The sequence below is a fragment of the Siphateles boraxobius genome, unplaced genomic scaffold (genome assembly GCF_051911475.1).
Source record: "Siphateles boraxobius isolate OS27281-9 unplaced genomic scaffold, OSU_SipBor_1 47, whole genome shotgun sequence".
In the NCBI taxonomy this organism is placed as follows: domain Eukaryota; kingdom Metazoa; phylum Chordata; class Actinopteri; order Cypriniformes; family Leuciscidae; genus Siphateles; species Siphateles boraxobius.
Genome location: NW_027509108.1, coordinates 1,090,645 through 1,118,410, shown reverse-complemented (window position 1 = coordinate 1,118,410; position 27,766 = coordinate 1,090,645). Strand labels below are relative to the sequence as shown.

Sequence of the window (27,766 nt, the reverse complement as noted above, 5' to 3'; positions counted from 1 at the left end):
AATAAAACCAGGACATATGACAGAATTTAAAGAATTATGCTTTCCAACTTTGAGAATAGGTTAAGAAAGTAAATAAAATGTAAACATTTTTTTTAAATTGAACGCACTAGAAATCTATTACATATAAAGAATGTTAAAGTTAGCATTAAATCAAAATAGACAATTTTTGACTATTTACAATTCTATTTTATATGGAATATTGCAGTATTTATTGAAAATTATTCATCTGTGCTGATCATTGATGAATATGCCCACGTAATCTTTAACCAAATGAACTTGCAAGAGGACAGGATAACCTGCCAATCACATGAGATCAACCAATAGCAAACCACAATGATACAATCAATTCAGCTCATCATAACAAAGATCACAAAAACTGAATTCTCAGCCTACATTTCCTCTTTCCTCCTTCCAGGTGAAGAGATCTCCCAGACAGTTGAGCAGGCCATCAGTGGAGACATGATGGGTAGCCTTATTAAACAGCCCGGTGGATGTGGAGAGCAGATCATGATCACTATGACTTTACCTGTCATTGCCACTCATTATCTGGACAGCACCAATCAGTGGGAGGCTGTGGGCATGCACCGCCGTAGTGAAGCAATTAACCATATCAGCACAGGTCAGCAGGATACAATAGATATAAAGAAGTTGACTATGATTTGAAATAAAAGACAAAAAAAAAGAATACATAATATAGACAAAATATTTTTTTCTTTAACTAATTTTGCATTAAGGTTATCAACGGCAGCTGGGTTACCGTAAAAAAGATGGATCCTACGCTGCCTGGGTAGACAGGCCAAGCAGCACATGGTATTTTCATTTCATTTCAATCAATTTAATTTGTTTTATGTATTTTCATGCCCAGTTTCTCCCGTCATATTTTATTATTTTACAATTATTAGTAACAAATTATTATTTGTTTCTGTCTATTAAAGGCTGACAGCGTATGTGGCCAAAGTCTTCGCCATGGCCAATAACTTTGCTCCTATAGAAGAAAATGTGCTCTGCAGCGCCCTGAAGTGGCTTGTTCTCCACAAACAACAGCCAGACGGCTCCTTTAAAGAGGATGCACCTGTAATTCATGGAGAGATGGTGGTAAGTTGAATGTCACTATGACTAGGTTTGGGAATCGAAAATCGATTTCAATTCTGTAATCGGAGACCTAAGGTCAGGAATTGGATACTTGTGATAAAATTAAAATTTCGATTCCGCTTATTGATTCCTGTGTGCTCACTTGAACTCAAAAAGCTGCCTCTTATATAGGGCATGAATACTGAATTGAGCTCTCTTTTGTGTCTTCTTGCGCTTGAACGGGCAAATACACAACATTATGTCAAAATATCCTTGTATATACATTTGGTTATGTCTTAAGTGAACAAAAACAGTTGAGAAAGAAAACGTATTAGGTCTTAAAGTGACAGCAATAATAAATTTGCTGCTGATATGTTTGATATATAAATGTTTGACTTTATTTTTTAAACCATATTGGAATCTAAACTGGGCATCGATAAGAATCGGTATTGCTAAAATTCAAATGATACCCAACCTTTACTATGACTGATTAACTTAACTACAATTTATGTGTAAAATATAATTAATAAGTTTGCATACTGCTTGCACAATCTGAAGCCCTGGAGGCAAATTAAAGATAATTATTTAAAAGAAAACTGTGGTTGTGTAATACATTTGAATGAATTATGAACCAAAGCAAGATACATTTGAAATGCGTAATACTGTCACTATCTCATAGTTTGTTAAAGTTCTTCATGGACTCAATTGTTGTCCACTGATTGGTTGATACACTGTAAGACATTTCATGTTAGTTTAACTTGGAAATACAAGTTCACATGCTGCCTTGAAAATCGAAGTTCACTCAACTTGAAGACTGCCTTTGTTTCAACTTAGAAATTAAAGTTAAATGTGCTCTAAGCGATGTTGGGTGACGTTAATTCTTGTTGACGTTTAAAGTATTGTCAAACAAAACGGAGGCTAGCTAGACCCTCCCTCCTCCTCATCCGCGCACTAACCCCCCAAACCCCTTCTTGTCGGTTATTGGCTGGAATAGTTTGTTATGTGTCGTGGTGCGGGTTAGCCCAGTGTGTTTTTGTTGCCGTTTGTGGAGCCTGTGGTGACGTAGCTTAAAGTACCTTTAATGAGCTAATTAAGTGATTCATTGAGTGATGATTGATTATTATTGAAGACACCTGATGTTAACAAGCAGAATCACTGAAGGAGAAAATCACTATTTTTAAGTCACTTTTATGGAGATCAGTGTTAGCTTTAGTTGTGCCCTTGACCCTTACATTTATAACTTAGGTTTGTGTTTGGCTGCTGAAACTGAGTGGTGAACCGCCAGATAATCAAAGAGAAAAGGTGATCTGATGGTGTTGGTTATGTTTTAACATTACAGTGTAGGTTTAGTAAAAAATATTTTAGCAGACTACATTTGCTGATTCAGGGCATGTTTACATGACAACAATGTACTAAAAACATAAATGTTTTTCCTTCGCATTTTTTCGCGTACAGATGACAACGTTGTAAAAATTATCCCTCTTCACACGAATCCGCGAAAATAACTAAAATGCTGCCAGGCCAGTAGTTGGCGATTTCACTTTGTAAAAAAAAACTTGCCCTTTGAAACCCGTTTTTAAATATTTTGCTTTTTCCGGCCCCAAAATGTTGTGTAAAATTCCCTTTAATTAGAAAACAATTTTTTGTGATACTGTTTATTTGTGCTTTATTCCAGGGTGATGTACGAGGCATAGATGCTGATGCCTCTCTGACGGCCTTTGTTGTGATTGCCATGCAAGAGGGCAGAGAGATCTGTGCTGGATCAGTTGGTGTAAGTACAGCTCTTCCACGGTTTCATTCATCAAAAATGCTAAATTATAAATTAAGTTGATTTTTTTCCCCTCTTGGGTTTAACCTCTTGCACACACTTTTATAGAGTCTGCATGAAAGTATCAGGAAGGCTGTTGCATTCTTAGAAGGTCGGCTTCCACGACTGACCAATCCTTACGCTGTTGCGATGACGTCCTACGCCGTGGCCAATGCTGGAAAACTCAATAAAGACATCTTGATGAAACATTCCACCAAAGGAGATGGTCAGTGACAAGTTATCAAAAAGTGTTTTGCTTTTTTACAACATGGAACAATTCTAACCAAAACCCAAGTGTAAATATTGGAAAAATTTGTGACCAAAAATCCACATCACGGTATTTTGCTAAATTATATCGGTTTCACGGTATATGATAGTATTATTTCTATTTATTTTTTTCAAGCATGACTGAATGTTAACCACATTTTCTACTGATTAAAAGAGGAAATACTGCAGTAGATTAACATAGAATTCCATATTTTACTGTCATGAGTGAATATTGTCGAAAAAATCCACACTAGTATTGATACAGGTTTGAAGTGTTTACAAAGAGTTGCCAGAAGGAGGCGCTTTAGGAGCAGAAATAGCGGTTTCCCCGGTAACGGCTGAACACAAAGCAGCAGCGCTTATAAACGCTGCTTTTTATGAAAGATAAAGAAAGATTAAAGAAACGTTTCTAAAGACTGTCTGTTCATTTCAGATTCATTCATATAAAAACACCCGCACCGCGTTTTGACTCAATTCGACTTTATTCAACAATGTCAATACCAACCACAAATATATTTTCCAAAAGGCTGTGTTGATATGTGAACCAATGTATGGAAAACACTGTAATTTAATTTGACAGGTATCAAGATTAACCTATCCATCTTCACCGTCAGGCTTAGTAACACAACTGTTCATCAACAGTGCAACAGTACGTTTACATGGACACCTTTTGGTTCAGTCGGAATGAAATCAATCCGATTGATGAATCCGAACACGTTGTTTACATGAACATGATAAATAAAGTAATCGGGTTGATGTGCACCTTTACGGGTTAGGCTAAGGGTCCATGCAAACGCAGCTAGTGTCGCACCACGTTCCCAACGTTGTTAAAGCAACATTCACCGGTATTGAGGTATATTAAAAATTCATATTATAACAAAAATAAACACCGGTATTCAGTATGAACCGGTGTACCGCCCCAACACTAGGAAAAATTATAAAATGTATTTTGGCTTTATTTATTTTATGGTGTAATGATTGCTGCTTGTTGGTGTCAATAACAGTAATGGAACACAGTCCTGTTATTATTCCTGATTTGCGTTTGAACCAGCCGGTAGGTTTTGGACTGTCGCTGGACAGCATCATCACTCTCTGGAGGCGACGGCCTATGCTGTGCTGGCGCTTGTGAAGGACAGAGACTTTGATAAAGCAGGAGAGGCAGTTTTCTGGCTGCGTTCACAACAGTCTCATTATGGTGGATCTGGCACCACACAGGTACACTAACATCTCATCATCTGACTGTGATTAACAGATGCAGAACTTGTCTTTGAATGCTGTTCTGCACTTTCCAGGCGACCATCATGGTGTTCCAGGCCGTGGCAGAGTATCGCACGCAAGTGAAGGACCGACAAAACTTCAATCTGGACGTGGAGCTGTCAGTGGCAGGAAGAAGCAGACCTGTCAAATTTACTATTAAAAGAGAGAATGTGCATCTTACACGGTCAGACAAGGTGAGGAGAAACTCATCAACCTCCTTCAAAATGTGTCAATTGGATGTTTTTGTTGTATCATTGTTATGTTATTCACCATTTATCGTATTTAGTTGTCTATGTCAATAGTGTTGTGTTTGGTAAATAAAACAAGTGGTGCTCACTGCCAGAAGCAAATGATGTCCAGTATAATGAGGTTTTCAGATATCTCCATTACATCATGGATTTGATTCTGCTGACTCGAGTGCATCTGTGTTCACTCAACAGGTGGAGATCAACAAGGACTTCAATGTGACGGCTAAAGGAACTGGAACAGCCACTCTCTCAGTGAGTGTTCATGAGCGTCTATACTGTCAACATCAAGATTAAAGCGTTTGAACACTTTTCCAAGTGTGCTGCACAAGTCCTGAAAAGTGAAGCCAAAGCGCCTCGATCGTCCCCCGGTGACTGGTCCTAGTATAGGTCATAAACCCCGACAAACTAAACAATTAAATTAAACTTCAAATATCTTTTTTCCAAGGATGGTTTCTGTCATTTGCTGTAGTTTTTATCACGCTGAATAAGTTTGTTTTTAGTTAGTTACTTGATGCTGTAAAAACTGTGGTGTGACTTCATGATTGACAGCTTTGATTGACAAGTTCTCTGATACCCCTTTTCCACCAAGGCAGAGCTGGTGCTTGTTCGGAGCCAGAGCCTAGTTTCAAATCGGTTCTTTGTTTTTCGACCACCAAAGCACCAGCTCCGAACCAGTAAAAGTGGTTCTTAAGTAGCACCAAATCATTGCTGGTCTAGAAGTAAGAACCGCTTAAGTCAGCGGCTGGGGGCGGGGTACCGTGACCAACAAGACAAACACAAAACTTGTGACCGCCATTTTTTAAATAGCAGCTAATCGTGCTAATAGCAGCTCGATTGTAATCTCCGTTACGGCGAGCTGCATGAACGTGCTGGATTCGCCGTGTTTGGATACCGATGTAGGTTTGCAAAGCCATGAGCTTAAATAGTAACGCAACGATCGCCATTGTTGATGGAAGGCTTGTTCGAGATGCATCGGAGCGGCATGGACTGATCGGAGCTGCTGGAGTGTTTGGAGAGGATACGACTCCTTCTGCTTTTGGATCGCTCTCGCAGTTCGAGATTCACAGTGCCGAACCATCTCGAAGAAGCCTGGTGTGTTTGTGTGTGCCGCGGTCGCGTTGCTGGGCAACATGAGATATACAGTGACGTAAGATTTGGCTCTGTGATGGCTCTCTAGCCTGTGGAAAGGAAAACCGGTTCTTTGAAAGATCGTCAGTTGAACCAACTCCGAACCGGCACTAGCTCTAGCTCTGAACCAGCACCTGGTTCTTGTTGGTGGAAAAGCGGTAAAAGTGAAGTAGTCACTGAAGCACCAACAGACTTTTTTCTGGATGTTCGAGGACATAACTATTTATTTCACACTGACATAAAGGGTTGTTCTGCAGTAGATTGTGCTAACTGCAAACCGATCTGGCATATCCGAAAAAAAGTGCTTGCGATTGACTCTGTGAGAGTGAGGGCAGGGCCTTGATTTCGCGGCTTTACTTCCTGCTCACTACTGCGCAGACGCAGGTCCCAAGATCTCAGCGCCATATCGGGACACTGGCGGCTTCACTATTCACCAATGGAAGAGAGTGAAGGAGCGTCGTCCATCTTTTTATACAGTCTATAGTTTGAACATCTAATCTGAGACGTGCTGCTCTTTTCAGGTTCTGACGCTGTACTACGCCAGACCTGTTGAGAAGAAGTCTGACTGTACACTCTTTGATCTGACTGTTAAAATGGAGCAAGACTTTGAAAGTAAGATTGACAAAGAGTTCATGCACTTTCCATTCATTTAGAAAGTGAAATCTCCAAAATACCCATGTGTGTTGGATATTTATGTTAATTATTATATATTTTTTTGCCTTTAGCAAAACAAGAAGGAGCCTTTGAAACTTACAAGCTCACCATGGATTTCTTGTATGTGAACAAATTTCCTAATAAGTTTATTTTTATGTCAAGAAACCATTATTTGTAATTAATCAGCATGTGCTCATTTAGGCTGTTTTCACACTTGGTTTGTTTGCTTGGTCGGAGTTCGATCCTTCACTACTTTTTCCCACAACCACGGTACATTTGCGTCATGAATACGATTACTAGCAACAACTGGTTATCACCGTTACACCAGCGGAGACTCAAACTTCACCGCGTTCTGATGCAGATGCAACTTGTCCTTCAAAGAAAGATAATTAGGAGACAAGCTGCTCTGTTTTATACTACAATATAATAATTCTGACATGCAGACTAAAAAGCTCTTGTGTGAAAGCAACCTTAAATGTAGAATCAGTTGATGGAGGAAAACTGAAGTTTGTTCTTGATCTGTCCTTCACAGCTACAAAAGCGATAAAACCGATGCCACCATGACAATTCTGGACATTGGCATACCGACGGGATTTAGAGTGGAAAGCAGAGATCTTGCAGAGGTAATACGCTGATAAACTGATGCCTCATATTTGTGTAAATGATTCCATTCCAGAAACAAAAACTCACAAGCCATGTGGAGCGTCTCAGTTTTAGAAGCTTATAATGTAAACAGATGAGGAATCTAATAAACATCTACAGACAGGACATTTGATCATAGCATGTATTAGGGCTGGGCGGTAGGCTATATCGAGTTTGTACAATATATCGATATTTTTTTCCCCCATGATATGGAATGAGGCAATAGGCTACCGTTTATATCGATACAGTAGTTTGATACGAGCACATCTGAAAAATAGTGGAGTACGCAATGTGAGCTCTTGCAGTGAAAGAACAGTACAATTTGTCCTAAACATGACACAAGCTTATTAAGCGCTTCAAAACAATTGGTAAGATAGTTAACAAGTTTAAAGCAGCTTGCCCTGTCAGATGCTCGGACAGATAGCCTACTGTTAGTGACTGAAAGATAAATACTGGCGCTGTTTAATGCGTTTGAGACGTGGTGCTTTCCTCAGTGCTTAACTTACATTTCACAGGTATATTCACCATCTGTAAATGTTCAAACAAATCAAACAAATATGTCCATTTCACTGTCAGGAGAGGACGAGCTTCTGCAAATGAATCTCCGCTAAAATTTAAGCTTCCGTGAGCGAGCGCCGCCGCGCGCATGCGCGCCAAACAGACGAGCACAGTGGAACAGTAGCGCAATAATTCTGACTAAAATACATATTACTAAAATATTTGTTGTTGTACACAATAAATGTGCAATATGTGGAATTTTAAACCTACAAGTATATTTTTATGAAAGTGACCATTATAATGGTGTAATCAAATGCAGGCTAATATAATTAGTTCGTGCTTTTGTTTTTATTTTCATTTTTAGTTTTGCCTTTAGTCATTTTTAAAAACAAAAGCATTATTATTGTTTTTAGTTTGTTATGTTACAAAGTTAGAATGTAATGTGATTTTAACCACCTTTTTGCACATAATATATTGTATAGCCTACATTACATTCCCTATTTGTTTCCATATCCTTCAATATCAACATTGTTTGGATATCATTGAGCAGGATGTGAAATTTTTTTTTTTTTTTAAATAAACACATTTTCTTTATCCAAATAGAAAAACGTAGAAAGTATTCTACCATTTACCATTCTGCCATTTAACCAAAAAATACCGAGATATGATTTTTTGGCAATATCGCCCAGCCCTAGCATGTATTGCTATTATTTTTCTAATTTTCTTGCCCTCAGTTGTCCACAGGGAAGGAGAGATACATCCAGAAATTTGAGATGGACAAAGTGCTGTCAGAGCGAGGATCCCTCATCCTCTACTTGGATAAGGTATTTCAGCAGACTGTGTTGCCTGATCATTTCATCAAATTTTTTGCTTTGCTTTATATTTCTATAAGCAATTCTTGAATTCTTGATTCTGATTGGCTGACAGAAGTTCCAAAGTGCTCATTATTTCACTTATGAGTATAAAATTGATATTTCACACAACATTTTTAAGCACAAGAGAATGTACAACTATATGACAAGCGACTCTGTCTTTGCAGTGTAAATGTAGCTATAGATTAATTTTTTTATTGGATTTTTTTTAACTATTTGTTGCAGTGCACAATATATGTAATCATACATTTGCTTTGGTTTTTGTATTATTAGGTTTTGCGTACAGAAAAACAAAGAATTACCTTCAGAATGCACAAGATGCTTAATGTGGGTCTGCTTCAACCCGCCGCTGTCACAATATATGAATATTACTCACCCAGTAAGTTTTTTGTGCGCATGCATAAGCACATACACACACTTTTATTTAATTAAACTGGAGCTCACAAATTAACATTGTCGTTTATTTCTCAGTTTCATATCCTGCACAAAGTCCATTCAATGATTTAGTCATCTGGCTCAATAATGCCTTTGAATAATCTGCATTTGGATGTTTTTCTCAGCAAATATTGTTACAATATTAGCACATTTTCCAGGAAATAAGTCGCACCAGACTATGTCACTCCTGGTCAAAATCTCATTTGCATTTCATGAAATTAATTAAACTCATGAATGTGTTTGTTTTTTTTTTCCCAGATGCACGCTGTACAAAGTACTTCCACCCTGAGCGGGAAGATGGCGCTATATACAGACTGTGTAAGGGAGACATGTGCCAGTGTGCAGAAGGTATTATCTCTCACACACATAAGAACACAATATGACCATATCCTGTAGCGTTGTAGCTTTTTATTTTTATTCCATACTGTCCACTTGTAATGCCAATCAAAGTGTCAAAAAAATATACTAAATTTAGAAATTAAAACAAAAAATTTAAACAGTCTGGCTTTTAATTACCAGAAAAGACGGTTGAGGTTACGACTGCAATCATCACCTCTACATCTAGATTTAACCCTTGGAAAAAGAGTTAAACATTCAGTTATGATTTACTCTTGAATGTGAATGAGGAAAAATAACTGTATGAACCGTTAACCTCTCTTAACACAGAAAACTGCAGTTACCAGAAGAAAAAAGGTGTCCAAGATGAGGAGCGTTTGATTAAAGCCTGTGAAGCTGGCATGGATTATGGTAAATGTGTTTTTATTATTTACACACCCTCATGTTGTTCTATTCCTTAATGCCCTTTTTTTTCATTGGAATGAAAAAAGAAAGTTCTTGAAAATGACGAAGTCTGTAAACAGGTCGTTAACACAGGCCAGAGCCGGAAAACGCTGAAGACGGATGAAAAGAGGAGTGCCAACAGAGAAAATACTGTATCAGACAAAGCAAACTCACTGTTCACGACGCCTGAAATATTGTTTTTTTCAATTCGTTTTTTGCTCTACAGAAGAAAGTCTGGAACAACATGATGGGAGTAAATGATAATAATTTTTGTTTTTGTGTGGACTTCCTTTAACCCTTTCTGAAATGCAATTTGAACAGTTTGACCTGAGCCTTACAGCTCTACATGTAGATAACGATATAACATGTATGTTTGACAGTTTATAAAGTCTCAGTGGTGGAGATGGATCTGCAACGGGACTCTGACATCTATCACTTGAAGGTGGAGCAAGTGCTGAAAGAAGGTACGGTTCAATGTTCTCTCCATGCTACTCCACGGATTGTGAAATGCATATGAATATTGTCTGATTTGAGTTTTTTCTCTCAAATACATATTCAGCATGAGGCTAATTTGAATTGCAGTGAAAGTGTGTCCTAAACAAGTTCTGTCCTGTAGGCACTGATGAGGATGTTGAGGGGAGAGTCAGACCATTTTTGGGTCGTCCCAGTTGCAGAGAACATTTGGGATTGGTAAAAGGCAAGTCGTACCTCATCATGGGCAAATCTACTGACCTGCCAAGACTTGGAGGATCGTAAGTGTCTCATCTCTCTGTAAATAACAGGATTTGCCTGAGCTTTATGCATTTAAAGTATGTACAAGCTTGATTATGGCTCAGTGATGTGAAGCTCCAATTTTGACCAAATTTATTCAAAGTTCTGCTGTGTTATTTAATATATGCAAAAAAATAGCTTGGATACACATCTGCTCATAAGTTGCTGCTCATAAGTAACTCTCAATAGACACATAACCAATTTAAAAAGCCAACACTTGGGAGTTTACAGTTCAAGACTCAGAATTACTCAGACTGTTATTAATATGGAGATATAAAAGCTCAAACATATACATACAAATATTAAGAATATAAAGTTTAAACGTATAAAAATATTATTTGAATGTAGTATAACTTATAACCACAATTAATAAAGTGAAGCCACGAGTGTGGTCATGCTTCAGTTTAAATTTGAGGATGATATCTCTAAAATTCTGTTTTATGCAGCATATTGTAAGACCATGTTGTGAGTTTTTTAGAGAAGGCTGATAAGATGCTACATACATATTTAATTGACCTTTAAACACCCATTTGCAGCCTATTGAGTAATGCATGACAAGGATAACTTTCTTGCACAATTCGTGTTCTATTGTTTTCACACAACGAACCTTTCACACTTCTGCCGTAAAGAGACTTAATCTTCATTATTATTTTATTGTTATTCTTTTGTTTGTATTCTGCCATTATTAGCTCATATTGTGCATTGCATTGCTTGCCCATAAATATCGGTTTCATCCCACTATAAATTTATATTATCTGAAGTCTTTCTAGAAAAGAAACAAAAAAGTATTCTTGGGACTTTAAGTGAATTATTTTAACCGAATAGATTGTGAAATATATAGCTCCTGGCGCAACAGGTGCATTAGAGTTAGCTATAGTACAATTAGCATCAAGCCATTAACACTTTAATACATTGTTTTTTTTTATCATCTTGTACATCCTTCTTTGTCATTGACCCTTATACTGGAAATGATTCATGTGTCGCCAAGTTGTTCATGTCTTCACTTTCCTTTTATTTTAGTCTGCAGTACGTCTTTGGAGAGCACACCTGGGTTGAATACTGGCCGACAAGACAGGAAAGTCAAACTAAAGAATACAAGGATCAGTACATCGGCATCTCTGTACTCGAGGATAGCCTCCTCAAAGAAGGATGTGCTACATAATTATATAAACATTTGTTGATTACAGAAAACGAAACATATCTTGCAAACTTTCAATAAATCTTCATAATATTGTTTCGTCCAAAATACTTCTTGTAATTTTATAAAGAAAACACTGACTGAATAAAAACTGAAAAAAAGAGAAAATAAGTTTGTATTGGACTCCAGTTATTCATTGTGTGATATACTGATATATTGCCAGGACAGTGGTGTGGCTTCATTCCAGTATGAACTCTTGTCAGGGTTTTTAAATAACCAGGCGGTACTCTTTCAACGGTATGAAACCCCCCCCCCCCCCCCCCCATTCTCATGATACATTTACAGATACAAGGTTTCATATAATATTCTAAGTCCAAGATCATCTCTCTCTCTCTCTCTCTCTCTCTCTCTCTCTCTCTCTCTCTCTCTCTCTCTCTCTCTCTCTCTCTCTCTCTCTCTCTCTCTCTCTCTCTCTCTCTCTCTCCCTCCCTCCCTCTCCCTCCATCTTTTCTCTAGTTTCTATGCCTTATAACATCTGGCAAAGGGACTACCAATGAAAACCTGCCTTCAGGAATTTAGATTCATTAATGTACACGGTTCCTTTTTGAATCTAAATAAACTAATGTCATGGTAAACAAATATCATAGTTTAGCCTAAATAAACAGTGTTTGTAAAAAAATGTGAAATCCTGGAGAATGGATGGACGTTTCTAATTTCATTTTGCATGGCAACCAAGCTAACATTTTACTTTTCTCTCATATGTTGGAGAACACTTGAAACATGAACTTATATTGCATAATTTTTATATTGAGCAATTGTGGTCTCTAATTTCAGGTTTACTATGAGCTTGCATATGAAGGTACAACGCTTTTGAGAAATAACTTATGGGTTGAGAAATCAGGAAGTCAGCAAATTCTAACCTGTAAAAAGTTTGTCTCAACATCTTTCATTTATTTTCAATTAAAATATTCAAAAAGCCAGTTGAAAAACTAGTAAATAACTTGTAGTTGCACTTCATGCATTTAGACAGTTTTTTTTGGGTGGTTCTCAATATCCAAACTGATGCTCACACGTCATCTTTAGTTTTGAAGACAAGACACAAGCAACCTTTGTTGTGGAACTGGGTGGAGAACACAAGATTTTAGGCAACCAACAATGTAACGGATGTCTTAAACACTTTCTTTTGAAAAGAGTTGCACAACACAAACACGCACCCATAGCCGCTTTTCTGCTTGATCATACTTTAGTTCCTCCACTCGAGTTACTCAACAGTTAGCTCTGAGGACAATGATGATATCTTGAATTGAGGAGGGACATGGATAAATGACAAACGTCGAAAACAATGCTCCACTTTAAGTCACAAACACAGAAGCTGGTGAACATGATGCATGTGGACGTAGTGACGCTGACTGCCATCGTTCTGTGCTTCCCTTTGCTCACATTATGTGACCAACTGTAAGTACATTAATTTTCGAAACGTCCAAAAAAGGATTGTTTCTTGTGATAGACAAATATAAATCTTAATTTTCACTTCCTCAGATATGTTCTGTCAGCTCCTAATTTACTGAGAGTGGGTTCCTCAGAGAACGTGTTTGTGGAGGCTCAGGATTACACTGGAGGAGACCTGAACGTGAGGATCTCAGTGAAGAACTTCCCAAAGCAGAACCTGGAGATACTGACCAAAACAGTGAAACTTACTGCAGAAAACAATTACCAGATCCTTACAGATATACAGGTGAGAGCTCCATAAATACAGTGCAGTGTTTCTAATTAGTTTATTATCAGATTTAATTCAGACTGATTATCTGTTCTCTAGATCCCTGATGATCAGAACTATTTCTCTGATGATCCTCTGGAGAAGCAGTATGTGTTTCTACAAGCTCAATTTCCATCTCACACTCTGGAGAAAGTGATCATGGTCTCATTCCAGTCTGGATATATATTTGTACAGACAGACAAGCCAATCTACACGCCTGCTAGCACAGGTAAGATTTAAGTTTTGTTTATGGGTCACACAGGTTTAACTGGCTTATCAAATTAAGGAATCTTAAACGTTTTTTTGTTGCAATCTATTCTGTGATATTGGATGTTCTTTTGATAAATTATTACTAAAAGTTGTTATAATTTCCATGACAATAAAGACGAGAGAATCACACATACATTAAGGTCCTTTAGAAAAGCCTTGCATTTTAATTTTAGAGAGGATGTTGAGAACTTGATATATTTCCCAGTCACGTAAACATGCAGACTTTTAAAGAAGGCTTTTTCCATGGACAAACATCCCAACAATAAGATATATGCATAACATTTTACATAAAAATTAAGCTTATAAAGTAATATTTGATTACATTTTATTTTCCAGTTAATTACAGGGTCTTCTCCTTAACTCCTGATCAACATCCATTTGATGGAGTTTCTGTCTCAGTCGATATCATGGTACTCAGTTAAATACTTTACAAGCATAGATGAAATAACGGAACCGTAACAACCACCTATATTGTTTATCATTGCTTCCACTTAACACTAAATTTGTGTTGCTTTTTTACTGTTTAACAAGAATCCTCAAGGCATCACACTCAACAGAGATACATTCCTACCAAGGGGAGGCATCAGGGCCGAAAACTTTGCTTTGCCTGAAATTGCCAGGTTTGTTGAACTATTTAGTGAAGTTTAATCAGTGAATTATCAATTATCTTAGTGCAGGCAGTCTCTGTTAATAAGACTCTTGTGTTTTCTGCTGGTATTGTTTTGAAGTGCTGGGGTTTGGAAGTTGATCGCAAAATACACAAACACACCGCAAAAGAACTTCACTACTGAGTTTGAAGTTATGGAATATGGTACGTTTACTGCCTTATCTAGAGAACAAATTATTCTATTGTTAAAGCTGTGTGAAAAATTTAATAATCGCTGAACTTTTATTTTATTTTTGCAGTGTTGCCGAGCTTTGAAGTGACCTTAAATCCAAGCAAACCCTTTTTCTATGTGAATGAGCGCTCTCTCACAGTAGGCATATCAGCTAAGTAAGACAGGAGTTTAGTTGTTTATTTTACTGTTTCACTGTGCAAACATGTAATTTAGTACTCTTCAGTAGTAGTCTGTGTTTGAAGTGGTTGTTTTGAAGATTTAATACAAGGGATGTTCTCAAATGTTTCTTTGACAGTATATTTGTTTTGTTAGGTACCTGTTTGGGAATAAGGTTAGAGGAAGTGCTTTTGTGGTGTTTGGTGTGATAGACAACGAGAAGAAAATCAGCATCGCTGCCTCACTGCAAAGGGTTCAGGCGAGTGCTATTTATATAATATAATCCCACATAACGCAATCATCTTCATTTGGAGACAAAAAGGCATCGCTTGTACAGTGTGTTTGTAGTTCACCATAACTGCAGTTTCAGTATGAATATGCGTTTTCTTGTAGCGTAATCATTAAGCAACATAAATATGAGGTGTGCAATTCGTATAGCAATCCTAACGCAAGGGCAAAACGGGGTTTGTGAGTACTTTTAGAGTACTACTGTAGTTAAAACTTAGCGTTTATAGTAATTTTATTTAAAAAAAAAGTATAATTTACAAAATAATAAGAATGTATATGTCATGTGAGGTTCCCGTTTAGTGGACTTTTGTAGTTTGTACTTCCTAGTTTTTCCTGTGTTAGATTAGGTTTAATTTGTCCCAGTTCATTGGTTGCTATGTTAACTCATTTGTTTATTGATTAATCTCGCCTATTCCATGTTTTCTCCCTTTCTTTAGTCCGTGTATAAATAGCCTGCTGATATTTAGTTGGTTGCGTTATTCCTGCGTTATCATGTGATATTGTTTAAAAAAAGTGACTGTTGCGATTATATCCTGTCTCAACAACTCTTCATTATTGCAACTGACTGTGACAGAATTAAATGTATAAAAATAAAATTTTATTAAAATAGTATACCTTTTTTAATGTCATTGCAATAGGGTCTGTGACAGTAATACTATAAAATAGTAAAAAAATATATTTATATAAAAATACAATTTTATAAACATTTGTATGAAATAGTAAAAAAAAAAAAAAAAAAAAAAAACTACTGTACAGGGAGTTAATGTGTCTATTGTCACTCTGTAGATATTTGATGGAGAAGGAGAGGCAGAGCTGAAAGGACAAATGGTCAAGGAAACCTTCCCAGATCTCCAACAGCTAGTTGGGAAGTCACTCTACATTTCAGTCAGTGTTTTAACAGAAACTGGTAAGAAAATTTAACTAAGAGGCGGCAACCTTTGGATTTTTGTTTGAGAGTTGCTACAAGGTCTTTATATCCTAGCAGCACAGGTGACTTTGGCATTGTTGACTTCACCTGGAAAAATGACTGTGTGTGTGTTTCAGGCAGTGAACTAGTGGAAGCTCACAGGAGAGGCATTCAGATTGTGACGTCACCTTACACCATATACTTCAAAAGAACACCACAATTCTTCAAACCTGGGATGTCCTTTGATGTCTCGGTATAAAGCTATGAAAAAAATTGACAAAAAATTTAAGAACGGGATCATACTCATCTCCGCTGACCGAAAACACATGAAGCTATTGTTTAATGTTTCCTTTTATTTCTTATTAAGGTTTATGTATCAAATCCTGACCAGACGCCTGCTCAAAATGTGGAAGTAGAAGTAAATCCTGGAACGGTCAGAGGCAGAACTAGAGCCAATGGCATTGCGAAGGTTACCATTAATACTCAGGGAGGATCTTCCACACTGGAGATCACTGTAAGATCTGAGCTTGAGTGAAAAATCTCAAAGTCTTATTGACTTTTGGATTTTGCAAACCTGTAAAATAATTGTTTATTTCCAGGCAAAGACCAAAGATCCACAATTAAACGACGACCAGCAGGCAATAAGAAAGATGAAGGCTCTGCCCTACATTCCCAAAGGAGGCTCCAAGAACTATCTACACATCGGCATTGATGCTGCAGAGCTTCAGATCGGTGATCAAATTAAAGTCAATTTGAATCTGGGAAACAGCCCCGGAGTGACAAACCAGGATTTCACCTATTTGGTGAGGATCAAATGATGCAATTGGTGCTCATACACTACTTCTTATGTCTTAGATGTTTGATATCAGTAATATATTTTACATCCATTTAGGGATGAGTTATGCAAATTATATTCATACATGTGCATGCATTGCAATTTTTTTTTGAAAACCTACATCCATGCTGAAGTTTAAACGACTTAGCAGTGGCACTACTTAATACAATTTACAATACAATTTTTTGTGGAATAAATATTTAGTTGAATAACATTTCCTCTTGTGGATGTGTTAAAACTGTTAATCAGTTGTATTCATTTATAAATTAAGTTAAATACACTAACCAATTGCACTGACAAGTGAACTTTAAAGTCAATTTAGTTTAGCCATATTTAATGTGGCCACTAATTGTCTTTGTACCTGGCAAATGCAACTGATTTTTCAAATAAATTATGATATGATTTGATAATATGATATATGCGTCACAGGCAGGGGCACAAACCGCCACTCGTTTCTATACAACTCAGTGTCTTTCATTTGCCTCATTTTCAGATCTTGAGTAAAGGTCAGATTGTTCAAGCAAGCAGGTTTAAGAGGAGAGGACAATCTCTAGTGACTCTGTCTCTACCTGTAACCAAAGACATGGTGCCGTCCTTCCGCTTTGTGGCTTATTACCATGTGGGCTCGTCTGAGGTGGTGTCTGATTCAGTCTGGGTTGACGTGAAGGACACGTGCATGGGAACGGTGGGTGAACTGATAAACCATGACCAAGGACAGTTATCCCACTACCATCAAAATTTCTAAGCATCTCTTTACTCTTTTTAATCCCAGCTCAAAGTTGAGGTAAAGGACCAGGCGCAATTTGGCCCAGGAGATCAGCTCAGCCTGAAAATAACTGGAGACCCTGGAGCTAAAGTTGGGCTGGTCGCTGTAGATAAGGGTGTTTATGTCCTTAATGACAAGAACAGACTCACTCAGACTAAGGTAATTAACCTCATGTACAATAACCTCAGTAGTTTCAGACTTAAAATTACCTAGTCTTTTTCCTGCTTTAGATCTGGGACGTCATAGAGAAGCATGACACCGGCTGCACAGCAGGAAGTGGAGGGGACAGTATGGGGGTTTTCAGTGATGCAGGTCTGATGTTTGCGTCCAGCACTGCAGGAGGAACCAACACCAGAACAAGTATTGATTGATTCCTTTAGTTGGAATTGAACTGTTTTGTTTTCTTTTGTTCATTACATTTCTAAAGAAATCTTTCATGTTCTTGTAGATAACGAGTGCCCTGCCTCATCTAAGAGAAAACGACGAGCCGAGAGTCTTCTGCAGGTCACCACTACTTTGGGTAAAGAATCTTTTTATTTCAGTCAAAATAAACATTCTGTGGTTTAACATTTGAAAATGAAGAAATGAAGACAGCCATAAATAATAGAATTGCAATTTTACAGTTGTAGTGTGAAATATTATTATTATTATTGTTATGTTGTTATTATTAAATAATTTTTCTTAAATACTCCATTGGTTGTATTTTACAGTGAAATATTACATTAGTAATAGTTTGTAATTTATTTAGTAGTAGTAATAATAAGGGTTATATTATTTTATTAAATACTTGATTTTTGTATTTTACAGTGAAATATTACAATTATAATATATATTTATTTATTAATAATAATAACTATTATTATTTTATGGCCATGTTATTTTTAGCCACTTTTTAGTCATATCAAAAATTTGGCCACATTTTTACGTTTGCATTTTAAATCAGTTGCAATTTTTATCAGAAAAATTGCAATTAGATATCCCCCTCAAATCGTGCAGCCATATGTTTTATTGAAGATCATTTCATACAGTTTTTCTGCTTTTGCCTTCATTGTCTGCTCTCCATCTCTTCTACACATTGTTTTCTCAGCTGGTAAATACTCTGGCGAAATAAAGAAGTGCTGCGTGGACGGCATGCAAGAGAATAAACTCGGCTACTCGTGTGAACGGCGAGCCGAGTACATCTTAGATGAAAAGGAATGTGTCCAGGCCTTCCTGCACTGCTGCAAAGTGATCAAAGACCACAGCATGACGTACTCCAGCGAGGACGAGATGTATCTGTCCCGCAGTGAGATTTTTGCCTCATTAGCAAATGCATTCTCACAGCTCTCAGTCATTCAGTGATTTCAGAAAGAGAATTATCCACCTGTGTAACTCTCAAATGCTTCTTTCTTGCTTTTTTTCTCTTAAATTTCATTTATGCATATTATAATATGTAGAAACAGTTGTAAAGTTTGAGTGCATGTGGGGGGTAAGTTATAGCTTTTAATCATCAATCAATATTATGACAATATTATGATCACAAATTCTCATTTTATTACAACCCACCAGAATAAACGTATCATTAGTGTGATTTTTAGATGAATTGCTTTTATATTTATCATTTTGCTCCAATATTAGACTTACATCTAAATATTATTTTTATGTAGCTTCAAGTTGAAGTAATGATATAAATACACTAAAATTAAACAATCTTACTGATTCTAAACTTTTAAAGTATAGTCTCTTCTGCTTCATGTTTTTGTGGAAGCTGTGTTACTTTTTTTAGAGGTTTTGGATGAAAAAAAAACATTGTTTTGAAATAGAAATCTTTTGTAGCATTAAATGTTAATTAATGTCTTTACTGTACATTTTTTATCAATTTAATGTGTTCTGGCAGAGTAAATATATTTCAGAAAAAAAATCTTACTGGCCTTAAAACTTTGTATGGTAGTGTACACTAGTTTGTTTTCTCAGGTGAGGGAGATGATATTGATGATGAACCAGATGACGTGTTTGTACGTACACAGTTCCCTGAAACCTGGCTCTGGGAGGAGATCAATCTACCTCCATGTCCTCCAAAACAGTCGTGGTGAGTGAAAGATTATATAGTTAAATAAATTTGACTTGAAAACATTTGAGAACACCAATGCTGTTCTTTATAAAAAAACGTCTCAATTACATATATACACTGAGGTGGCTCCGGCCTATGTAGGGGGAGGCAACACTGGTCCATAGGAGGGGAATGGCGAAGCAAGCCGACACTTTGAACGGGGTCTCCGGTGTTTACGGGCTATGGGAAGCGAGTACAAGGGAGGCTACCGGCTCGACACGAAGGCTATAAAACCAAGCGAATGTGTTAGGTGTCGCTCAACTCGCAGCTCTACAGATATCTGTCAGCGAGGCACCTTGTGCCAGCACCCAGGAAGAAGCTACACTCCGAGTGGAGTGGGCTCGCAACCTGAGGAGGCATAGTGCGTCTTGGGTTTGGTACACCAAGACAATGGCATCCACTATCCAGTGCGCCAACCTCTGCTTGGAGAGAGCATTTCCCTTCTGCTGGCCTCCGTAACAGACGAAGAGCTGGTCTGAGGTCCCGAGGCTTTGCATTCTGTCACGTGTAGGCGCAAAGCACGGACGGGACAGAGAAAAGCCAGGGCTGGGTCTACCTCCTCCAGGGTCAGTGCTTGCAGGTTCACTACTCTGTCCCGGAAGGGAGTGGCAGGAACCTTGGGCACATATCCGGGCCGGGATCACCTCCGTCTGCTTCTGGGCGGCAGAGAACTGCTGGGTTAAGGCCGCGTGTCCACCAAAGCGTTTTTAGCCAGCTGAAAACTCTCTATTTCTGCGTTTTTTTGTTTGTTTGTTTTTCAGTTGAGACACTTTGCTTGTTATATTACGGAATATACTCGAAAGTGTTACTAGTATCTCATTTCACACACATGTTTCTGTGTTGATTCTATATTAAATTGTCGATACAATGTAACATATTTTCTCTGGCTCTTGTTTAAAATTATTTTGTTTCATTATTATGCTTCTTGTTGTCATCTGTTGACATTGAACAAGCAGAATGTGGCGGTTGGTCGGTGTGATATTTGTCCCGCCCCTCCTCCACTGTGATTGGGCGGTTGGGTAAAAAGTGACAGTGATGAGCGCTGCGTTTTACCCCAAAGTTGAACATTCTTCAACTCTTGGTGACCAGTGAAAAACGGCAGGCGCTCAGCACTTCAGCGTGAAAAAAAAAAAAACGGTTGGCACCTCGTTATGCTCATGGCGTTGAAAAAACGCGACGCTCCCATTGAAAACAATTGGAAAAATACGCCAGCTGCGTGAAAAAACGCTTTGGTGGACACACAGCCTAAATCCACTATCGCACTGCCGAAAAGGCCGGCCTGAGAAATTGGGGAGTCCAGGAACCAATACTACGTCGCTTTCCCTAATGTCCGCCAGGTTTAGCCAGAGATGGCGCTTCTGGACCACAAGTGTGGACATCGCCTGGCCAACTGAACGTGCAGTAACCTTCGTCGCCCTCCGGGCGAGGTTAGTTGCCATACGGAGCTCAGCCATGAGCTCACGGTCAGGTCTACCCTTGTGCATGTCCATGAGTGCTTTGGCCTGATGAACCTGCAGCACCGCCATGGCATGCGAGGAAGTGGTCTGTCCACAGGCTATGTAAGCCTTGCCCGTGAGAACAGACGAGAACTTACAGGCCTTGGATGGGAGACGTGGATTACCCCTCCATGAAGTAGCGGTCACCGGACACAGCTGCATCACAACAGACCGGAGGAATATCCACGTAACCTTTGCCGAACCACCGTCAAGGGTAGTAAGGGGCGAGGAGGTACCAGCTCTGTTTCTCGCAGAAAAAGGTGATGTCCACAACCTGGTAACCTCTTCATGTACTTACGGAAAGAAAGGCACTGGGGCAGCACGTTGAGAACCAGCACGGCCCGCCCGAGATACCAATTGTCCAGCCTCGAGGGTTCGGGACACAGTTGTTCCACTCGAGACCCTACTGTCTTGGTGGCCCGGGAGCCATCAATTCTGGATCAGGTTCGAGCAACGCTTGACACACTCGTTGACTGTTAGTACTCTCAGAGACTGCATACAGAAAGATCTGTTAGGCTCTGAAGCGGAAGACAACAGGTGCTTGCATCCCCTTCCAATGCGGGATGGAGTGCAAGATGCAAGATGTTTTGTGCATTGGCTCATTCTGTTGCACTCGAAGATGATTGGGGCTCTCTAACGTGATTCCAATACGTCGGTATGTCGAGCGTGACAGACTGGAAGGGAACAGGCAATCTCGGACACACTTGTATTGTCTTAAAAATCAGCTACAAACATTAATTTTATTGATATGTTATAGTGTTTAAGGTAAATAGTGTGGGAGATTAGTTTGCAAAATCCTGAAGGAACTGAAACATGTTGGTGGCTGTAATGAATCGCACGTATATGGGGTAGCATTAGACATTTTTTAATCATCAATCAAAACCTAGAACACGCTTGAGCTAGATATCAACAACCACGTAAACTGAAACGAGACCGAACGCTGAACAAAGGAAACTAAGGGCTTAAACACACTGGGTAAAATAATTAACTGGAACAGAAACAGGTGCGTAACTAATCCAAGACTAATCCGAACCAAATAAGAAGACAATGAAACAAACATATTCATGATAGGCTATGGATGTTGAAAACATCTGACCATGAGACACTCTTCATTTGTACCTAGCGATGAAACGTCTGCATTAAGAACTGGAATATATCTGAAAGACTCCATAACAACCTGGCAGATCACAGCCATCAGCCTGTCCAAGACCCTCGGTAAAAAGCACAGCTCTTGTTCATTTCTTATTCTGTTTATCATTTGCTGTTTTTTGACACTCCCTCATTTTCAATGCAGGAATATGTGTGGCAAATCCTTATGAGATCACTGTTAAGAAGGATTTTTTTATCGACCTGAGGATGCCTTATTCAGCAGTGCGGAATGAACAACTGGAAATAAAGGCTATTGTTCACAATTACAGCAATCAGATGCTTAAAGTATGTGCAGTTTACTGATCACATTGTTTTCACTCTTTAAGCCTACTGTATCATATTTAATACGCAATTTCTAAGGCCTTTAAATGATCAACACGATCAAAACTTTACAGAAAATTCTGTTGCACGCAATCTACTAGATGCCTTCTGTCGTCTAATTGATAGTTTACTTATATAATTGTACACAGTCCACCGTCAGCTCGTGATTCATGTGTCGTTTTGCTCTGAATTCTGCACTGATTTTTAGCAAGTAAGTTATCTTTTTTTTTATCAAAAAAAGTAAGAATAACCTTGATATTGTTCAAGATAAACACTGGACTGAGGAAACTTGGGTTTACTTGATTATCCATACATCATTTTTTTTTTTTTAAATGTATCAAATATGATCATCAGGCTTTTTAGGAACGTTTATTTGTTCATCTCTCAATCATTGTTGTACTGCATTATACTCTATGTTTTAAAACTACAGAGCTTTATCAGAAGCCTAAGCATTTAAATATTATCTTACTAAGACATTATTGGCAGATATAGAGTGACGACTGATATTTATATGCATTTTATGTAAGTAGTGTGCTATACTGTTGTAAAGATCAGAATTTTTTTATTGATATAAATATTAGCATATGCTACAAATAGCATATTTTTGCTCAGTTTGGGCGTCTTAAAAAAATTGAGGTGTTTGTCTGACTATTGTTCATATGTCAGGCTTTATAAGGTTAAATTGTATGGCTGAAGATCCTGATTTGTCTTTTACCAGAAGGTGCATATCAAATTCAAGACGTCGGAGGGTATTTGCAGCAGTGCCAGAAAAAAACAGAAATACAAGATTACAGTTACCGTTGGCAGCATGTCCTCCGTAGCTGTTCCTCTCATCATCATCCCCATGTATCTCCATGACCAATGGATCGAAGCTGAAGCATACAGCTCCAATCGCAACGATGCAATTAGAAAGAATCTGAAAGTGGTGGTGAGTCTGCCATGTCAACATTTAGACGGAAGGATCTTGTGACTTCTGCAGGAATCACTTTATTTGAAGATTCACCAAATTGCATTTGCGTCCGATTTTCTTCCAGTCTGAAGGTGTGCTAACCGAAGTCGAAGAGCGAGTTGTGGAGATCAACCCCTCCGAGCACTCAGGTGCAGGTTCTTTAGAAACACATGCTGGATATGCAATGAAAATGATGGTTGGAACCCTCTTCAAACACCCTATTCCCTCTTGATCGGAACAGGTGGCGTGCAGGTCGTGTCGATGAGGAGTGACATCCCACGTCGAAAGGTTCCCAACACACCTGCTTCCACATTGATCAAAGTGATAGGTGAAAATCTTATTGCAATTTCATTCTTCTGAGGACTATAGGGACCTGTGAAATCCATTTTAGGGCTGCAACAACTAATCGATAAAATCGATTATAATCGATTATGAAAATCGTTGTCAACGAATGTCATTATCGATTAGTTGGTCTGCTTACGTCACGGGGAGCGTTTACTGGTACGCACACACACGCAAGGTCTCTCTCCCTCAGGCGCTCTGCCGAGCGCGCGCACTACACGGTTTGGAGCAGTCTCTTCTGTCTCGCATGCGCGCTCTAGATTTCGGGAGTTTGAACTAATTCGCGGGCATCAGGGAGCCGCAATCAATATGCGGGAGACTCCCGGGACTTCCGGGATCTTGGGATGTCTGTATTTTGTCTCGAGCATCAGGTTGCGCAATCAGTTCGCTCGCAACGTAAGTGATGGATTAAAATAGCGCTACCGCAGAAATAGGTTAAATTAAAACGGTCTTTACAAAGCGAAGCACTAAATATAAAGGCAGTTAATAACAGCAGCAGTAAAATATTGTTTTTTAGTCACTGTACTCAGTGGTTTTCAGCGAATGCTTGTGCACAAATGCATAATTTCTCCTGTCCTTTACTCAAGCCTGTTAGCTTGCTGGGTAACGTTACCTCCATTCCGTTCTCTTTTTATAGCATTTGTCTACTAAGTTTTAATTGTTTTTCAAACGCGATCTACTGCGGCTCTACGTTCACACAATTGTTTTCAGTCTTTCTATATTTATTTAATCAATTTATCCTTATATTATTCTTCTATATATTATATATAATATATATTATATTCTTTATCCTTATATTCCTTACATATAATTAATTTTAAATAAAAATTAAATGAATTATATATTTTAGATGTTTTTAGTTTGTTTTTAGTTCAGATATTCACATTTGAATAAATTTGTTTTAACAAAAATTGTGTTAAAACATAATATGTTGGGTATCTTTTTTAACAATAATCATGTTTGTCAACTTGCCATCAGCAATTATCATTAAAAACAATGCAAATATTGATATTAGTAAAACTCAATGTGTGGCTTTTGCACTTTTTAAAGTACACTTTTACACATAAATACCCTGATTTACGGTTTTATTTAGTTATAATAAAAAAAATCTAATTTAATTTCTATCCGATTAATCGATTAATCGAAAAAAATCATCGTCAGATTAATCGATTATCAAAATAATCGTGAGTTGCAGCCCTAATCCATTTTATTTTAAAGCAATTCCTGACCAATCCATGACATTTTACAACATACTGTGAATTCCATTTTTATTACTGGATTCTGTCTGCATTAATATCCGCATTGCATAAATCAGGTCACTAGAGCTATCAGTTCATGCGTGCCAATATGATGTTCAAAAGCCAATCACAGCCATTTACCTTCCATGCTCGCAGGTGAGGAGATAACGCGCACAGTCGAGCAGGCCATTAGTGGACATTTTATGGGTCAGCTTATTGTCCAGCCCCACGGATGTGGAGAGCAGACTATGATCTTTATGACTCTACCTCTCATTGCCACTCATTACCTTGACAGCACTAAGCAGTGGGACGCTGTGGGCATGGACCGCCGTAATGAAGCCATTAAACATATCAAAACAGGTCAGCAACAACAATAATGTGCTCTCAATTGTTAAATTGCAAAGCAAATGCCACTATGTCATCATTTTTTGTTCTTGTGAAGGTTATCAGCTGGAGTTGACCTTCCGTAAAGCTGATGGGTCCTATGCTGCCTGGATACACAGGCCGAGTAGCACATGGTGAAATAAGGCTAATAAATAAAAAACTTCTATTTTAGCTGTAAAGCAGCTCTAAGAAGACAATAGTGTCATTATTTATATCACTTGAGTTCAGTGTTGATTCAATTCAGATCAATAACTGTAAACGTTGCAACGCCTATCAATTATGAAAAAATATTGATTGCGTTTCTTGTAGTATACTTAATCTTGTGTCCATTTACAGGTTGACGGCATATGTGGCGAAAGTGTTTGCGATGGCCAGGGATCTAATCGTCATAGAGGAGAATGTGATCTGCAGCGCCCTCAAGTGGCTGGCCACAAACAAACAGCTGCCAGACGGCACGTTTAAAGAGGACGCACCTGTGTATCACAGCGAGATGGTTGTAAGTTAAATGTCTGAATTTGTTTGTTTTAAATTCCTCTTCAAAAATCAAGAACAACAATTGGAGCCCATGAATGTATTCCTGAGCACCAGTCCAGAACTAACTAAGTACAATGTGAGAAAGTCTGCCAAACTGTGGGCTGGTTCTGGCTGTGTGTAGCACCTACAGCTCTGCACTTCAGAAAGATCCCGACATTTTTTATTATATCATTATACAACATATTATTTAAGTGTATGTTAATTCCAGGGTAACGCACGGGGGAAAGATGCCGATGCTTCTCTAACCGCATTCATCCTAATTGCCATGCAAGAAGGCCGCAAGATCTGCGTTGAATCAGTTCAAGTAAGTGTGATTCGTAGAAACAACGCTACAATATGTCACAGTCTCACTGAGGGTAATCAAACTCTGGTTTGGACCAGGTAATTGAATCAAGTGTGAAGCAAACTTAGTCTCACTGAGTCTCTTTCTCCATTCTAGAGTCTTCAGAGCAGTATAAACAGAGCCGTTAATTACCTGACGCTGAGAGTTCACAGTCTGACCAGCACTTATGCTGTCGCTATGACTTCTTACGCTTTGGCCCATGCTGGAAAACTTAATAAAGACATCCTGATGAGTCATTCCACTGAAAACAAAGGTCAGTGACATTACAGTCTGTCCCAAAAAAAAAAAAAAAACTTGTCTATGGCAAAAGCTTTCTAATTTGGTTATTCCAGGGTTATTTTAGTTAACTAAAACCATAAAAAAACACATTTGTTAATTGAACAATTGAAATAAAATATTTTACTTTTTTTTTTAATTCAGCAAGTTGTCAAGGAAACACTTCTTAATTTAAATTTGATTTACTTAAATATCTAAATTAAAACTGAAATACAAATGTATACAAAAACACAAATTAAAAAGTCTAAACCATAAAAATATAACGGTAGCAAAATTATCCTTGAATAATGCTGGGTTGTATAAAATACTGTTAAAAACAGTAACTTTGAAATATTTCAACTGGTGTAAATTTGAGTAATACCTGAACCATAATGTATTTACACATGTTAATCATAGTTGCAAGGTCTCATTCAACATCCAAAATAGGAAATAGGAAAGAATTGCAGAATGATGCTAAACAGACAGTCTTTTCTGTCAAGGGGATGCAGATAGACGAACCCAAAAGCAGACTGAATTCTCTACAAACAATTTATTGAAGACAAAACAGAGAAAACAAAACCCACGAGGGGGCAAAACAAGACTAGAGGCAACAAGCAAGACTAAGACTAGATGATAAATAAAGACTTGACTAGAACTTGACTAGGCAGGAACTTACGGTGGCCGAGAGGTGCAAAACAAATCACAATTATAAGAACAAAATAACAATTCAGAAAACACAACGACAATTCAGAAAGCAAAATAACAATTCAGAAAACACAATAACAATTCAGAAAACACAATAACAATTCAGAAAACACAATAGCAATTCAGAAAACACAATAACAATTCAGAAAACACAACGACATTTCAAAGAAAACGGAAAAGGTAGGTACATTTTGAGAATGGCAAACTTGTCGCTGATTGGACGAGACACCTGTCAATCAAACTTTTACAGGAAGTAAGAAATTTGTGATCAACTTTTTTTGCTAAATGCGAAAATGGAACACATTAACCATTATTTTGAAGAAGGACATTCATGTGCCGTGATTGTGGACATGCTGGCGACATACCCCGATATTAAAACTATTTACAAGATTACTAAAAAATATTTACATGCGCTTCGTGAGGCGCACACACACGCAAGGTCTCTCGCTCTCTGTCTCTACCTCTCTGCCGTGTGCTACACGGTTTGGAGCTCGCAAGCTCTAGATTCTCTAGAGCTCCGAGTTTTTAACTAATTTGCGGGCATCAGGGAGCCGCTATCAATATGCGGGGAAATTC

At 38.1% G+C, this 27,766-nt stretch overlaps 2 protein-coding genes across 3 annotated transcripts in view; both read left to right on the top strand.

The window, feature by feature from the left end:
• Positions 1-11,739, top strand: part of LOC143710401 (complement C3-like) — a 34,278-nt gene extending 22,539 nt beyond the window's left edge. The window contains exons 24-41 of the mRNA XM_077201349.1: positions 416-619; positions 735-810; positions 936-1,095; positions 2,747-2,842; positions 2,948-3,104; positions 4,197-4,360; positions 4,438-4,596; positions 4,843-4,902; positions 6,300-6,390; positions 6,504-6,552; positions 6,965-7,055; positions 8,307-8,396; positions 8,718-8,823; positions 9,138-9,227; positions 9,546-9,626; positions 10,040-10,123; positions 10,276-10,411; positions 11,451-11,739. Coding sequence (XP_077057464.1) covers positions 416-619; positions 735-810; positions 936-1,095; positions 2,747-2,842; positions 2,948-3,104; positions 4,197-4,360; positions 4,438-4,596; positions 4,843-4,902; positions 6,300-6,390; positions 6,504-6,552; positions 6,965-7,055; positions 8,307-8,396; positions 8,718-8,823; positions 9,138-9,227; positions 9,546-9,626; positions 10,040-10,123; positions 10,276-10,411; positions 11,451-11,592 — 2,036 coding nt within the window. The 3' untranslated portion in view covers positions 11,593-11,739. The remainder of the gene's footprint in view (positions 1-415; positions 620-734; positions 811-935; positions 1,096-2,746; positions 2,843-2,947; positions 3,105-4,196; positions 4,361-4,437; positions 4,597-4,842; positions 4,903-6,299; positions 6,391-6,503; positions 6,553-6,964; positions 7,056-8,306; positions 8,397-8,717; positions 8,824-9,137; positions 9,228-9,545; positions 9,627-10,039; positions 10,124-10,275; positions 10,412-11,450) is intronic.
• A 1,092-nt stretch (positions 11,740-12,831) lies between these two features.
• The window catches only part of c3a.5 (complement C3a, tandem duplicate 5), a 28,470-nt gene continuing 13,535 nt past the window's right edge, over positions 12,832-27,766 (top strand). Inside the window, exons 1-28 of one of the 2 annotated variants that reach the window (XM_077201350.1) lie at positions 12,832-13,023; positions 13,108-13,303; positions 13,385-13,553; positions 13,931-14,004; positions 14,126-14,214; positions 14,323-14,405; positions 14,501-14,588; positions 14,746-14,848; positions 15,664-15,784; positions 15,922-16,037; positions 16,152-16,298; positions 16,384-16,587; positions 17,113-17,304; positions 17,392-17,544; positions 17,616-17,745; positions 17,834-17,905; positions 18,473-18,670; positions 19,339-19,453; positions 22,094-22,185; positions 22,265-22,404; positions 23,159-23,368; positions 23,475-23,538; positions 23,631-23,717; positions 25,126-25,329; positions 25,412-25,487; positions 25,690-25,849; positions 26,096-26,191; positions 26,327-26,483. In XM_077201350.1, coding sequence (XP_077057465.1) covers positions 12,911-13,023; positions 13,108-13,303; positions 13,385-13,553; positions 13,931-14,004; positions 14,126-14,214; positions 14,323-14,405; positions 14,501-14,588; positions 14,746-14,848; positions 15,664-15,784; positions 15,922-16,037; positions 16,152-16,298; positions 16,384-16,587; positions 17,113-17,304; positions 17,392-17,544; positions 17,616-17,745; positions 17,834-17,905; positions 18,473-18,670; positions 19,339-19,453; positions 22,094-22,185; positions 22,265-22,404; positions 23,159-23,368; positions 23,475-23,538; positions 23,631-23,717; positions 25,126-25,329; positions 25,412-25,487; positions 25,690-25,849; positions 26,096-26,191; positions 26,327-26,483 — 3,649 coding nt within the window. In that variant the 5' untranslated portion in view covers positions 12,832-12,910. The remainder of the gene's footprint in view (positions 13,024-13,107; positions 13,304-13,384; positions 13,554-13,930; positions 14,005-14,125; positions 14,215-14,322; positions 14,406-14,500; positions 14,589-14,745; positions 14,849-15,663; positions 15,785-15,921; positions 16,038-16,151; positions 16,299-16,383; positions 16,588-17,112; positions 17,305-17,391; positions 17,545-17,615; positions 17,746-17,833; positions 17,906-18,472; positions 18,671-19,338; positions 19,454-22,093; positions 22,186-22,264; positions 22,405-23,158; positions 23,369-23,474; positions 23,539-23,630; positions 23,718-25,125; positions 25,330-25,411; positions 25,488-25,689; positions 25,850-26,095; positions 26,192-26,326; positions 26,484-27,766) is intronic. The other variant, XM_077201351.1, reaches the window with a different exon arrangement.